The sequence below is a fragment of the Phoxinus phoxinus genome (genome assembly GCF_949152265.1).
Source record: "Phoxinus phoxinus genome assembly, chromosome: 3".
Taxonomy (NCBI): Eukaryota; Metazoa; Chordata; class Actinopteri; order Cypriniformes; family Leuciscidae; genus Phoxinus; species Phoxinus phoxinus.
Window position 1 is genome coordinate 13367248 of NC_136878.1, and position 15405 is coordinate 13382652.

Here is a 15405-nt window from a genome sequence, read left to right on the forward strand (position 1 = left end):
GCCACATATATAAATAAAAAAACCTCAAAGCTTAGTTGAGTATAATTATATATATGATTATATAAAATTATATATAAATATTACGGTATATATTTTGTTTGCCATTTTTTATATAAGTTCTATTTAGGGGCTATAGTTGTCAGGAAGTTGTCACAAACACAATGGCTATCTCAGTAGGCTAACTAAGGTTTTAAATTAAAAGTCCACAAATGCTGTTTTTCTCCAGAATTGTTTTTTTTTTTAAATGTTGGTTTCGGGTACAAAAATCTCTTCTAGTTAAAAACCTATCTTTTAAAGTAGACAAGAATCATTTGATATCATAATGTAGTAAAATGTTTGAAGACTATCCCCCATCTTCTCTAATAGGAAATATTATAGATAAAAAAAGGAGAAATAAATAAATAAATCTAGTAGTTTTTCTAGAAGTTGCTGAGAGGAAGAGTGTTTTTTACTTTTAGTGATGGTATGTGGACAAAGCAGCTCTGCACATTTTTGTCTCTTTTATTCGACATAGTACTCAGTTTCGTTTATGGAGCTCTCTCCTTTGAATCAGGTGTGGTAAAGGAAGCCATACTAAATGTGCGTGATTGAAACCACTGGTCTAGATCATGGATATAGATATAGTTTTTTTTTTAGGTAGGCTATACCCTTATTAGACATTCTCTGGCTATACTCGTGTAGCCTACTGGAAACGCGTTGCAGTACTGCGGCGCCCCTTAGCGGACATGCGCAAACATGCACACAATTGCTGTCATGATCATCCAGATCATGTGACAAAGACCCGGAAGAGCAAATAATTCAAGATGTCGCAGCACGGAATTATCAGCGATTGAGTTCCTTTCAAGATCTTTCTTTTTTTGCCTATAAATAAAAATACAGAATGGAAAAATACGACAAGACAGATGTCGGGTCCATTCCCGGAACCGTGCCTGATTTCAAAGGGTAAGATATTTGATATAATGTGCTTAACGTTATTCTGCTCAGACTTCACGTGACCTCTCACACCAAAATCACAATCACTAAGGCCAAGAAACTAACGGATTAAAATGAAATAAACATTTACATATAATATCATTAATGTTTTTGGTGCATGGTGATTCCAAATCATTTAAAATTCACAGTTCGACTAACTTACTTAAATTTGTCTAATCTCTCCTCTTTCTTCCTCTTGTACTCATTCAGGAATGACGGTTCTCTTGTCTCTGTGCTCAAGACACTATTGTTTTTCACTATTCTGATGATTACTCTCCCCATCGGACTGTATTTTACATCAAAGTCTTTTTTCTTTGAAGGTATTTTGCTTCCAAAGGCTGAAAAGCCAACTTTATTTATTCATTTATTTAAATAGTAATAATAATGGATACGTACTATTATTATTATTATTATCATCAACAATGCTGTTGTTCTGATTATTGTTGGACAGTCCATACAAATTTCCAGTGCTAAATATCTATGTGTTACTCTAGTCTACAAGCTGTTATATATTAAGTCCTTAGTTGCTGGTTTGCTTTTACCATAATTTCTCCTTAATTCTGTTCTTTTCTTCACAGCCTTTCTGGGTTACTCCAGCAATGACAGCTATTTCTATGCTGCCATCGTTGCTGTGCTTGCCGTCCACGTGGTTCTGGCACTCTTTGTTTACGTTGCATGGAATGAAGGATCACGCCAATGGAGAGAGGGAAAACAGGATTAACCTAAACTGGAAGCAGCAGAGAGAGATGGAAACACACACATGCCACTCTTGTCTTATTCCTATGAACCAGAATATCATAATGGAGTGACACCATCTCTGTGTGTGTGTTTACTTTCTCCTGAATGTCTCAGCCTATCAGAGATAAGAAGCCTGATTTCTTCTTCATCTCATGCGATGGTCGAGGTCATCTTTACGTCTGGCTGGAGGTTGTGTCAGAAGGTTTTAGATGATATTGTGAGTTTTTGTGCAGGGCTTATTCAAGACAGTAGAGAAGACAAGCTGTTCTCATTAAAGTTCATCTTTCCTGCAGTGTCATTATCTGCCTCGTTTCAGTGTAGCCAATCAATTAAACCTGTTTATTCAGAACTAGATTCAAGCTGTTGTTCTGTATGATTTCTATGTCTTCCCTTGTATTTTTACACAAACATCATGTAGACAGTTGGTGAGTTAAAATTAGTGGGTGTCTGTGGTTAAGTTGAAAAAAAAAATTCCAATGTCATCTCATGTTTTATTTATGAATTAAAGCTGTTCTATGGAGCTTTCATTTTTTCAATTCTTGCTGGAAATTCACACTCTTGAAGCCCAAAGAGTGTTTTTTTTAAACATTTTATAATTTATGTTGAGTGGGATAAGAGTTCGTATGCTCTGTATTTTGGATCTCCATCTGCCCCCAAAAACATTTTATTATTTGTGCCCTCTTAGGATAATATGATTGAAAGTGATGAATTAATTATCACAGCATTAATGTGAATATTTAGATTGACCCACCCATGCCTGTAATATATTCTAATGAATCACAAATATTTGATGATAACATGGAATCAACAATTAATAAATTGAATCCTGAACACTTCTATTGTTTCTCCTGAATGGTTATCTACGAAACCAAAATGCTGACACTTAACAGTATTATATACTCAAAACAACAATTTCACATGACTAAACACATGCAGTCTTGAATATAAAAAGTGGTAGCTACAAGTTTCGAGCTCTGGACATTTGTCAAGCGGAAATTCGTTGTGATCACGTTTGAGAAGCGAAGCGTATAAGATAAGGACAGTCATGAAGGTTGGTGAAATGATCATTGAGAAGTTTCTGCACTTCTCAACCCAGTTTAGATAAGTGAGCATGACCCCAAGTCAACACAGGAAACTGCAAACATGGGACGTGTGTGTTGTAAAAAAGAAACTCCTTTATACCCATGTTTGAGACTATAGGATGAGACCAATTTTATAAGATATCAGCCTACTCATTCATGTATTTTATATACTTAAAGCAGTGAATAGTTAACAAAAATAAGAGGAAATACTAAAAAATGAAAGATGAAACATGACAGGCCTGCTGTTAGTTTAGCTTTAGATTAAGAGAAACATCTCAAGAGAATCCAGTCTCAAATCAAGAGTGAAGAACCGGTGAGCTATAACACTGCAATGAACGAAGTGAAGAAATTTAACAATTGGAGCAAAAACTCCCTTCAGAATAAAGCTGGGTATATTTAATATTTTTCATATTTTACAAAACAAAAGGGCTCTTTGAGCCCCTGTCAAGTTACATCAAATCACTAACCCCAAGGATGGCTTTGGTTTTAAATGAGTTCATGAATTGGTTCTGGTCTGGATAGATTCTGACAGTGTTGTTTTTCCATCGGTACAGCCGGTATAGTGGAAGGAATGAAGGCTTTAACACACCATCTGCTAATGCAGACTGAGCCAGAAAATAATAGACTGAAAAACATTGGAAGGGAAAAAAAATGAGTTAAATGTCATGAGGAGTGAAGCTGGGGAGGGGCGCAAGGAAAGAAGAGAAACATCCAGGCGGAAATATTGAGAGCATGTCTGAGTGGAAGAGGAAGAGTGGAAAAGGAGAATTAGTAGAATTTCCTCCAGCTCTGCCGTTCTCTCCGGCCACTGCCTACTTTCTCTCCCTTCCACCCCCTCTGCAAGCTGTGCAGCCCAAGAGAGTAATTCTACACCACAGAACTGCTGACAGCAGAACACAACACTACTGAACTCTAGATAATAGAACATTAGAAGAGAAGTTCATGTTTAAGCAATAAAATATGAGAAGCTGCTATATGAATATTAGAGCGTATTGGAGTCAACATGTAAGCTGCAGCTCCTTAATCAGGGTTTTTCTGCTGATGACGACTGCGTGGACGGAACAAACCAGAAACCAGCGTGGGCCTCATCAAAAATGGTTAAATACAGCTACTAGGCTTAGCTGATGAGGCCCACGCTACTTCATCTAGATCAGGGATGCGTAATTTCGGTCTTGGAAGGGCCACTGTCCTGAAGAGTTCATCTCTAGCCCTAATCAAACACACCCGAGCAAAGCTAATCAGTGTCTTCCGGATTACAAAAAAAGATAGAGACAGGTGAGTTATTATCAGGGTTGGAGTGGACAGTGGCCCTCCAGGGCTGAAGTTGCCCATGTCTGATCTGGACACATACTGAATATGAACCTCCTGCTCAAAGCTGCCGGATCCAACAAAAAAAGACAAGTTCAAGATGCAATGCAATGTTTGTAATGTTTAAAACAGGGGTTCTCAACTCTGGCCATCAAGGTCCACTTTCCTTTTTTTTTTTTTGCTCAAACCCTGATCTAACACAGCTGAACCATCTAATCAAGGTCTTCAGGACTGCTGAGAAAAAAACTCGTCTATTTTGATTTCATGGTGATTTTAAGCTACAATTAACAAAGCTTATTGGCGATTTAAAGCATGTTATGTAAACCACATCCCACATTGTCCTGCAAAATCACATCTGCTTTCCAGCAACAGAGCAATAGGTGGTCCCCCAACTGCAAGACCTGATGTATATGTTTCTAATGAGGATGGTCTACACGGCCTTGATAACATTGGAGATGGAGAGCAAAGTTTCACAAGTTGGTTAATATCAGTGCAATAATACAGTGGCACAAAAGAGAGACGAATTGAGGGGAAGCTGGAGGAGAAAAGGAATGAATGAAAAACACAGGTCTCATCGAAAGCAACAGCAGCTCTCGCTCCACAATAGGGGGCCATTACCGATAAATAGGGCAAGGAAAGCTGTTATCCAACTGTTCCTCCGACAGTCCTGACCTGAAATCAACACAGAACATGATAGAACCACTAGTCTATTTCTGCTTCACTTATTCTTTCTCCTCACCGCCAGCTCCCCAGACACAAAGAGATGACGGAGATATTTCATCCATTTATGCGTCATCATTATAATTATTAATCCAGGTCTATGTGTACGTATCTGTGAGTGTGCATATGCACTTGAGTTTATGTGTTGTGTGTGTGTGTGTGTGTGTGTGTGTGTGTGTGTGTGTGTGTGTGTGTGTGTGTGTGTGTGTGTGTGTGTGTGTGTGTGTGTGTGTGTGTGTGTGTGTGTGCGTGTGTGTGCACAAATCTTCCCCTATTATTCTCTGTGACTCACTCCCGTCGTGTAAACACACATGCAGAGAGGTGAGAGGATGTTGTATAATCCTCCCCATTTCCTGTGTGCATGTGGCTTTCTACAGTCAGACAATACATGATGGCCTCATTGAGATCAAGAAAGTCTTGACCAGTGCAGACTTACACACATACAACCAACTCTCAGATGCCTTAGACACTGTAGCCTACATAAATCATATAAACTAATGCAAACACACCCATCACATCCAACTTCTAAATAACTAAATAAATAATACTAAATAACACTTACTAAACTCATCAAAAATAAATAATATATAATATATAATTTACTGTTCAATAATAATGTTAATAAAATAACCCCATTAAATATTAATACATTTTATAAATATATAATCTATTGATGATGCCTGATACACACTGAAAGCTGAATAAAGTAGGAGGAAGTACATGTCTGTTAAAGATAATGCTTAGTGTGATGGGATTTCATTCTTTGACCGCTGGTCAATTGGCCACGTTGCCACGTCAGTACAGTTACATAATGGATGAACTACATTTAATATAGTATTCATTTAAAGGGGTCATGAACTGGCTTTTAAAAAAATATATATTTTGTCTGAGGTCAACTCAGCTTGGTTTTTACATTATTAAATATCAAAATGAATAAGTAGGCTATTTTCTACCCTGGTTTTGAGCCTAGCTCCTGAAACGATCGGTTTTTATGGGCGTGCCACATTGAAGACTTGGAAGTAAACGCCCACTGCTGTGATTGGATAACAGTTTTGCATATTAGGTCCCTCCACTTCCGGCTCATGGGACCTTATTTCGAAAAAAAAATATGTATGGTAGTCAATGGCGAGAGTCAACTTATCTTTTTATTCCGTCTGAACTGTGCCCTGAATTACACATATAATGTTTGTCAATTTAAAAGATAATTATGAAAGTCAAGAAAGTCGCAGTTTGTCATAAAACAGAAGAGTAACATTTAGTTTTATGTGAAAATCGCTCAATGATCTACATCTCTTGTCTCGCACTATAAGCGAAACAACGGGCAAGATCCGTTGCTTGTATGTGTGCAGTCTGGTACAAAACACTCAGGCATGACGGCGTAACATTACGAACGATTTTAACGTAAGACTATAGAAAAAATGACAGACGTTAGCTTCAGTAAAGTTAGCTTCATTCATTGAGAGAAAAGGTATGACGTCACATGTGCGCCTTTTGGGTTTGTAGTCTTTGTAATTACGTATTTTCAAAGTCTTATACCTCAACAGCTTTACATCAAACTGCAAATTTTCTTGACTTTAAAATGTGTCTTTTAAATTGACAAACATCATATGTGTAATTCTGGGCACAATTCAAACGAGATCAAAAAATGTTTTGTCTCTCGCCATTGACTATACAATATTTTTCTGAAATAAGGTCCCATGGTGGTCCACTGGAAGGGGAGGGACTTAGGCTCTCTATGTGCGAATCGGTGGGCGGGGCTAAACAGGCAGTGTTGAAGTGGGCGTTGATCTTCTTCTGCGGAGGCGGTGTTTGATACCCTTTGACGTCATAGACTTATAAGCTTTTTTTGGACTAACAATGAAGGTTTCAGGTCTGAAACTTACAGGATATTCTTATAGTATGATGACCTCTTATATGTCAAAAGCTCAAGGACAATTTGATTTCTCAGTTCATCATCCCTTTAAGTTTCCTCATATTTAGAGATGGAATTCATGCTGAATATGAGAAACATTGGTTGTCAGCCAGGTGACTCATGGCACAGATCTAGCGCTAGTGGGATTTAAGAGAAATGAAAGGCCAGAAAGTGGTTCAGACATTGCAAAATATTTTTGGTGAGAATGCCGTCTCAACCTGAAGTACCAGAATACTGCTCCCTAAGTAGAACACATCCGCTAAGTTGCCATGGACACAATTTGGGCTCTCATCCTGTATTTTGATTGTGCAATAGTAACTAAGGGTGATTCACCGACTAGCGACCATTGCCATGGAGACTGGTTTCTCTCTCACATTATCTTGGAATTTTCAGAGCGATCACTTGAAGTTTAGTCTGAGAGAGAGAAAAATGAGAGACGGAAAGAAAGAATAATTCTAAACTTTATAGTGTAATCCACAGATGCCAATTTGAGGCTTTGTAAACACATCTATCTAAACTTGTCTGCAAGCGCTCAGCATTTAGTGGTAACTCCACGACAAACTGTTTTGTTTTGATTTCTGCACTGTCATTTTTGATCAGTAATGATTTGCTACTAATGGGAAAGACTACTGACCTAGAACCAGCCACCCTGTCTTTTTCCACACAGTATCTTTCATTCACGCTGATCTAGGATTCAGGCTGAACACTGACTCACTGGGTATTCTGCCAGGGCACTGGGTCAACAATGTGTTTTCTGCTCAGTACTTAAACACCAAACACCCTCTCTTTTCTTCACCCTCTCTTTCATGCCTCAAACCTCTTAATTTCCTTTATTAATTGACCTTTCCGATAACTCAAAGTTATTCTGTTCTATGTTTTCTTTTGTCATGTGAACCTCCGGTCACTACATGAATGCAGTGTTGTGCACTTTTTTGTGTGTGAAAAATACTATAGTAGAGACTTGGGTGAACTGTAGTTACCTTACCATATACCGTAAAAAAAAAAAATATATATATATATATATATATATATATATATATATATATATATTTGTATAATATAATACTATATAAAATAGTATTAAAAATGTTAAAATAGTATTACAAATGTTTTAGGGGTAGGGTCTACATGAAAAAAACACGAATTACCATAATAATATAGAGATACACAAGTAACAAAAAGGTAGTAGCATATAAGAAAAAAAAGGGGGAAAATGCTATTATAAAAAGTATTGCCTAAGGCAATCCATGTCATAATTTATGGGAAAGGTGAATTTTTCCCAGCACAAACCATTACATTTATTTGGATTTATATTGATTATTATTTTTGTACATTAGTGTGTTGTGTTTTATTTTATTGCGTTAATGTTTACTGCATTCTTTAAATGGCATGTGTGTTACCCTGTTGGTTTTGTGTTTATGGGTAACACTGTGATCTGTCCTCATGCTAAAGAGGTCAATAAAGAGGTCAATGATTAATTTAAGTCATTGTGTGGCATTTTTCCTCCTTCATTAGTATTTTCAATATATTTTAAATGAACAACTTACTTTAAAGGCCCAATTCTATATGCTATTTATTTACATTTTACAATTAGGCTATAGACTGCTATATTTGTCATTTAATGACACTGTGTTCAGTTTCTATTTAATTCTATTCTTCACCTCAAATATTTCGAATTATAATGAATTGATTGTGTGTGTCCAGATTAGTGATACATTTACAGGGTACACAATAGTGACTCAGTATGGATCAGCTGTGTGATTTCTGCCTCTGGTCCACAGCTGAGCGTTTCATTGACCAAGCACCACTGAGAGCGGCTGATGGACATGACCTAGATACAAGCAGCACGACCCCGCCCGCCCGCTGATGATGATGATGATGTCTGTACAGTTTGAAAGAAATCTTTCCACTTCGAAGAATTATGTTTCTTTGTATATATACAAACGCAAGAGAATGTGAATTTGAACGGTGTAACGTTAACTTTATGTAAAGAAAATTATTTGGGTACGCGTATGAATTATGGCTTAGCCTACTGGCTGTCGAGTTTTTCAAATTTCTGCGGGAAAGAAATTGGGACGCATTCTGCGTGTTTTGTTATTATGTAACAAAATGCTGAGTAATCACAGTCTACTTCCAAGTTACGGGTCGCGCTTGGAAAGGGCGTGAGTGGCAAACTGTTTCCATGGTTACCTCCTCAGACAAACTGGAATCTGTTTGGAGACTGAAAGAATTGTAATATAGCCTACGCTCTGACTAACTTGTAATCTACCTTTCATCGATGCTGAAACGTTTGAAAGTGGAATATTGATTACAAAAAACATACAACCCTAACCTATAACCACATTTACATGCGCGCCTAAAGTAAACTCGTTGGTCCAGATGGGGGTGACTTTATCTCTATGGCTCTGGGGGTGACGAAATAATTTAAGTATTCAGCGAAAGCAAATTAGCCAAAAAAAAAAAAAAAATCAGCCAAATAAACTGGGCTGGCAAAATTAACCTGATGAAACAGTAGTCCGTACATAACATAACCGACTACAGAAATCCCACGTAATTTTAGTAACTCTAGGCCTATACTATGATGTAATTTTAGGCTATACATGACATTTAAAATACAATAACATTATTCAACAAAAAACAACAACATTTTAGTATTATCACATCCCCTTCAGCCAATATAAATTAAAATCTATGTGCCATGATTTTAATTTATATTGGCAGAAGGCAATGTGCTATGACATTTTTGGCAACAATTAGGAATAGGCCCTTTTCACAATGACGTCACGCAAAGCATGTGTATACGTACTTCCGTTTTAACTTACGCGCGCGCTGGTTAACGTTACTTCAGGAAAATACATAAGGTGATAAAGAACAACATGAAAGGTAATGTTTAAAATAATAATGTTTACGTATGTAGCGTTATTGATTCTTTTATTTAGATTCTTTTGATAACGTTAATGATAATTTCCAGTAACTTATAGCCTACCATTCTATAACATGTCGTGGAGTGGAAAGTAACGTTATAACTTTCTAGCTAGCAACAAGATAAATCGCGGTCAGCCTGTGTTGCCCCAAGTTAAGTAACAAGTGTTACATTTTTATAAAAGCTAAATGTCAAACCATTTCCATATGCTGATTTATCATTCATTTCTTCCTGTGTCCATTTTTCAACAGTTTCACATCCAATAAGCATGGGGCGGTCATCTTGTAGATGCTATTATGTTCCTTGTTGTTCAAACAACAAACATAAATTTCCCTATTTAAGTTTCCACGATTTTCCAGTGGACGCTGAAATACGTGCCCGTTGGGGGCGATTAAAAGAGACGAGGGACAGAGTTTTAAAATCCTCTGTGGGATCACCTATATGTGTAGTCAACACTTTTCCTCAGATGATATATGTACATCAGCCAGTGGACAAACCAGGATTAAGAAAGGAGCCAGCCGTCTAGATTCCCCTGGAATGACTGGGGTAAAGGTAGGACACTATTAAGCCTGGTAGTACATTAAAAGTAGTACAATAAATCATAATGTATTACATTATTTACACTTTACATAAAATTATGCTTGTATGAAATAAACAAAGAAAAAAATGGTGTACATTTTTTTTATACAGCTTATTAGTCGTGTTTCTGCCTCAATAGCAACAGAGATCTCCCTTGACACCATAAGCCTCTCTAAGTGGCATTGTTGCTTGTAGTTGGCTCAAATTTGCTGTGAAATTTAAAATTGTAACCTTCAACAGGCAACTGAGGAAATCCAGGGGCATCAGGGTGTTTAATAATGTCTCTACTTATCTCAGGAGGGCACTGGTAAGACAGCAAAGACCCAAACGGCACAGGGCCAAATTTAGAGTCCACCAAATTAAGGGCCTCGAGGCCGTGCAGCAATTTGCAAATGCCTGGTTGTGGGCGTTTGTCTTGAAGTTTCTCACCACTGGCAATGATGTGAGGATCTGGAAGAGGCCCTGACAAAAAAGGGAGATATGTCAAGTTAAATTTACATATTGTCACCTGACCTTTCATATTTTAGCAGACATCAACACACATCACCTCTATGCACATGAACCAAATAAACCTTATATATTAAGAAATGTTCATAATTTGCAGAAGATATCAACTGAAGGCTTAAAGGGAAAAGATACTAATCATTGTTCTTTTATAAATTAAAATATTTGGACAGGTGTTCATTCAGACTTACCACCATATGCAATGTACAGTGTACATTTTTACAATGAAGAATTTGTATCCTTCGTCAAGTTTGGAGTGAAAATTTGTCTGCAAGTCGCTGTACATCATCTAGACGTATTTCTGGCAGGTGTTGAAGGGACTGGGTAAACTCCATAGCGTTCCACTATGCAGGCGTAAGTAACCATACACTGCTTTGAGTCAGAACGGAAGTTGCGTGACGTCATGTGAAAAGGGCCTATTGATGGAGACGGTCACATGCTGCAATTAAGGCTCCATTTTAAGTTCATTTTATAGGAAATACATAAACATAAAAATATATCATTGTACATCCAAATGTGTTTCTGTTTTCTAAAGTTTTTGGTCATTTTTAATGCACATTTTGTAAAAAACAATAACTCAAAGACCCAAAAAACCTTTGTGGGATAGATATTTTCGCTGCAGTATTGTTTAGTACTGACAGGCGGATAATAGCTTTTTTGCTTGTGTTTCATATAGGTTCATGTTAGTAAGTTTTATAGAAGACAGAGAGGAAAAGCTATACCTTTTCCCAAATGATATAGTGACTGCAGTGCATCAGAAAACAAGGTTGTACTAAGAAAGGAACAAGTTGAAGATCAACGAGGATAGAAGCAGTGATTACACATGAAGAATAGGTATAATTCATAGATTGTTTTGGAAGTCGGTCATTTTGGTACATTATCCTATATGCCAGTTTGGAAGATGTGATCCTACAACCAGAGGTCAGGAAAAAGAAGAGTCTTGTTGATTTTCACCTGTGCTACAATCATTTATTTGGAATTCCAAAAAAGAAACAATGTTTTTAATGTTTTTTGAAACACTAAGACATGGTTTTACTACTTCCCATTAGTTTTATCTGAATTTGTGTCAAGTTTTTGACATTTTCACATGAGTTCCATGAAATATAGTATAGCACACAGAGCCGATCCTGACCTCCCTGGGGCCCTAAGCAAAATTCTGTTAAGGGGCCCTCCTACCTTACCCATGAGCTATGGAAACCATTTGCCATTGCCACACAGTCACACCTGACACCCCAGTGCTCCCACTACAATCCTCCCTACTTTAACTAGTACTAATGAAAATGTAATTCCTGATATCAGAAATAGACATTGTTACTATAAAAAGTACATTCTTAATATCAAGGATTCACATTTTAAAGTACAAATGTAATTATTGATATCAAAAATGCATCATGTGAATAAATAAAAGCTAAAATGGCTTGCCATATGTCACTGCGTTTTAAATGATAAAAGCAATACTTGATGGTTATTATTTACTGAGGGATGTGCATACATATTGACCAGTATGTCCGGCCAATCAACATTTTAAATGCAATATATAAATCAATAATCAATGTCACTAGCACACAATTAAATGGAATGTTAATAAAGCTTTTTAATAGTTTTTTGATACACTAGACATTTTCACTACTTTTCAGAGAGTGAAAATGCATTTAAATTAGGGGTGTAACGGTTCAAATTACTCACGGTTCAGTTTGTATCACGGCTTTAGGGTCACTGTTTCGGTACGGCTCGGTATGTGAAATGTTGAGAGAAAAAAGGACTACTCTCAAATAAAAATAAAGAAAATAAGAGCAAATAATCAAACTACAAGCAACACCACAAATAAATACAATAGAGCAAAGATACAAATAAAATAAACATGCTTTTAGGTTATTTAGGTAGGCTATAACATATAGCTATCAGGTAGGCTTTACAGAAATTGAATAAATTAAATGTAAAATAGCATATAATCTTCACTGTATAAATTAAACAAACATGAATCCTTATTAAAGTTACAAAAGCTATTCAATCAAGAGCAGTGAGTGATTTCCTTGTCTTTTGTTGTTTGATTGACATTAAAAACAGACAGCAGGAATATTAGGCTGCTGTCACTTTAAAAGATTATGCACGGATCCAGTGGCCTACACTTATACTGATACACACGCGTTTCTGGACTTTCTGGACTCTTTACGGTCACTTAAGGCATAACACTATGTTTGCAATAGGATACTCGACAAGACAGGCATGTTGACATACCTTTTCTGTGAATTTGTCAGTTCAAGCGCAAGACTTAAAAGAGAACTAAATATTTGCGCGCTGTCTGAGAAATGGCTTTCCACATGCACACACACAAAACTTTTCACACAGCGCACGCCACTTCTCTTCCACATCTTCTTGCTCTTGAATGTTAAAATTGTCATGGCTTAAATTAGTTTATTTTAAACACAGATAGCAACGTGTGCTGTTCAGGTCTCACCTGGACTCACATGCTATCAACACCCGGGTGATGACGACACAGCGTAAATGACTGGTCATATAAAAGCACACTGCACTCTTATTGAACAAAGTTTGCAAAGAGTGACTATTTTGTCCACTATTTTTGATCATCGCTGTTGTAACGTATGGAAGCCAGCATGCGTATCCATCGACAGAACATGCTTTAGCTGAACTCTGTTTTACGCATTGTTATTTTCAACAAACCATAGATGCGTATGCATCATCAGATTAGAGATGAACTGCAGTGCAAGTGCGTGCCGAAACGTTGGTGGAGAACGGTATGGTTCCATTTTTTACCAAGAACCATTACACCCCTAAGTTGAATGTGTGTGAAGTGTATGACATTTGTCCAAAAATAATTGACCCTAAAAAGGACTTAAAAAAGGGTCAAAGGTCAGATGTAAAACTAATATATGTAAAATATAAAGTGAATTGGTTTTCAGTTGTAATTTCATAATTAGTCCCATAGGGTTAACATTGTTGACTCTAATATGTGGTATTTGTAATATTCTACTAAATCTGGCTTTCCTCCGATCTGTAACTCAAGCTCCCCCTTTATTTCCACAGAGCTTGCCTCACAGAAACACGGCCTCCTTAATTCTCCGCCGATGACATTCTCTGGCCGCCGTTCAAGCCGTTTGAGAAAGAAGAGAGAGAGAGAGAGAGAGAGAGAGAGAGAGAGAGAGAGAGAGAGAGAGAGACCGGGCGGGCGGGCGAGCACGCGCTGCGGTGGGTGTGCGCGCTCCCCTCCGCCGACTCTGGCGAATCCGGTCCGGACACGCCCATTCGCTCCTTTTAAGGTGTGACGATGGCTGATGACGTAAGCGTGAGGTGTGTGCGTTGGAAAATGAACATCAGTGAATGAAAAAAGCGTTCTGGAAGTCACTCATTGCCCACAGAAACGGTGCCGGTTATGTAACTATTTCATGTGTACGGCAAAAAAACGCTCTCGGTGTGTCTCGTCGCTGGAGATTCCTAGCAACTTTTCTGTTGAAGTCGGGTTCTCATTGCTGCCTCTGATTAGGTGAGTACAGCTGGCTGTTGCTTGGTTTAGTTTCTGAAATTAGAGCACACAAGAAGTGTGTCATTGTGTTAAAGGCGCCCGGTGCAAGCACCCATAACGGGTTTACCTGGTGCTATGGACATTTTGAGCGTTCATTTAAAGTTGCAATAGAAAGTGAGTGTTTTAATAGCGAGAACTGTAAGTAGCCTATGATCTTTCTTGTAATAAGAAAGTGATGTGATGATATGACGTTGTTTCTTAATTGATTAGGACAGTCTCTGTACTTTGTTCCTGTACACTTGAAATGACATATATTCCAGGAATGAAGATAGTTACTGTGATATCTATGTGTCAGATGGAGGGCAGATTATGCTCTCTATGAGTCTGTATATAGGCTACATATTCATTCATTGACAGACCGAGGTGACGTCTCTCTCTCTGTGTTTTAATGGAGGTCAAGAGGAACAGCAGGGTAAAATCTAGTATGTTTTCTTTTACCGCTTCTTACGGACTGAAGTCATAAAGAGGTTTGGTGAAACGATGCTGATATGCCAATTGAAAGTTTGAACGTAATAACCCTAAAAATAAAAGCACTTATGAAAAGATTGCAAGTTATGTAACACATGACTTGAGAATCATGAGCCGGTGGCAGTGACGTCATGCCCTGGATTTCGTTGAGAGGAATAAAAAGTTCACAGCTGACGATGCGTGCGCTGTTACGCGTTCAGTTTTTTCTCATTTAAACTTACTAGTCTCTGGTGATTATTAATAATTTTTGATCTCTCATATTTGCTCATTTCGTGTGCTGTTAATTTGTTGGTGTTGCTTGTTCTGGACAAAGTTAACAAATAGACACAAGTTATACATTTTGAAGTAGTGGTGACTTGTTAGATTGTGCTTTGCTGTCTGTAGTTTGATACGTCGAGAGTTTTATATACATCGCGCGCGGCCTCCGCAACGCGCATGAGCCACAGATGTCTATGCTTGGCAGAGCACGAGAGCAGCTGTCAGTCCTCTATCTAATTGTTTTAATTTTTTGTTCTGTGGTTTGCCTGAGTGAATCTCAAGTGATAAGTCATCAAAATAAACCATGAACAAAAGGGTTTATTTTGTTGTACTTTGTTTGTGTTTGATAAAGTGTGGGAACTCAAGGAAGGCAGGGTTAACACTTGAACAGCTGTTGCAT

General features: G+C 37.6%; 2 protein-coding genes across 2 annotated transcripts in view; both read left to right on the plus strand.

Annotated features, from left to right (window-relative positions):
• Positions 1 to 677: 677 nt before the first annotated feature.
• Positions 678 to 2547, plus strand: vma21 (vacuolar ATPase assembly factor VMA21). The gene is made up of 3 exons (XM_079606892.1): positions 678 to 942; positions 1183 to 1292; positions 1551 to 2547. Exons 1-3 carry the CDS (start codon positions 881 to 883, stop codon positions 1691 to 1693), a joined length of 315 nt encoding a protein of 104 aa, XP_079463018.1. The 5' UTR covers positions 678 to 880; the 3' UTR covers positions 1694 to 2547.
• An 11499-nt stretch (positions 2548 to 14046) lies between these two features.
• npas2 (neuronal PAS domain protein 2) overlaps positions 14047 to 15405 on the plus strand; it is a 62415-nt gene continuing 61056 nt past the window's right edge. Inside the window, exon 1 of the mRNA XM_079605586.1 lies at positions 14047 to 14240. The gene's annotated coding sequence lies outside the window, so the exon portion shown is untranslated. The remainder of the gene's footprint in view (positions 14241 to 15405) is intronic.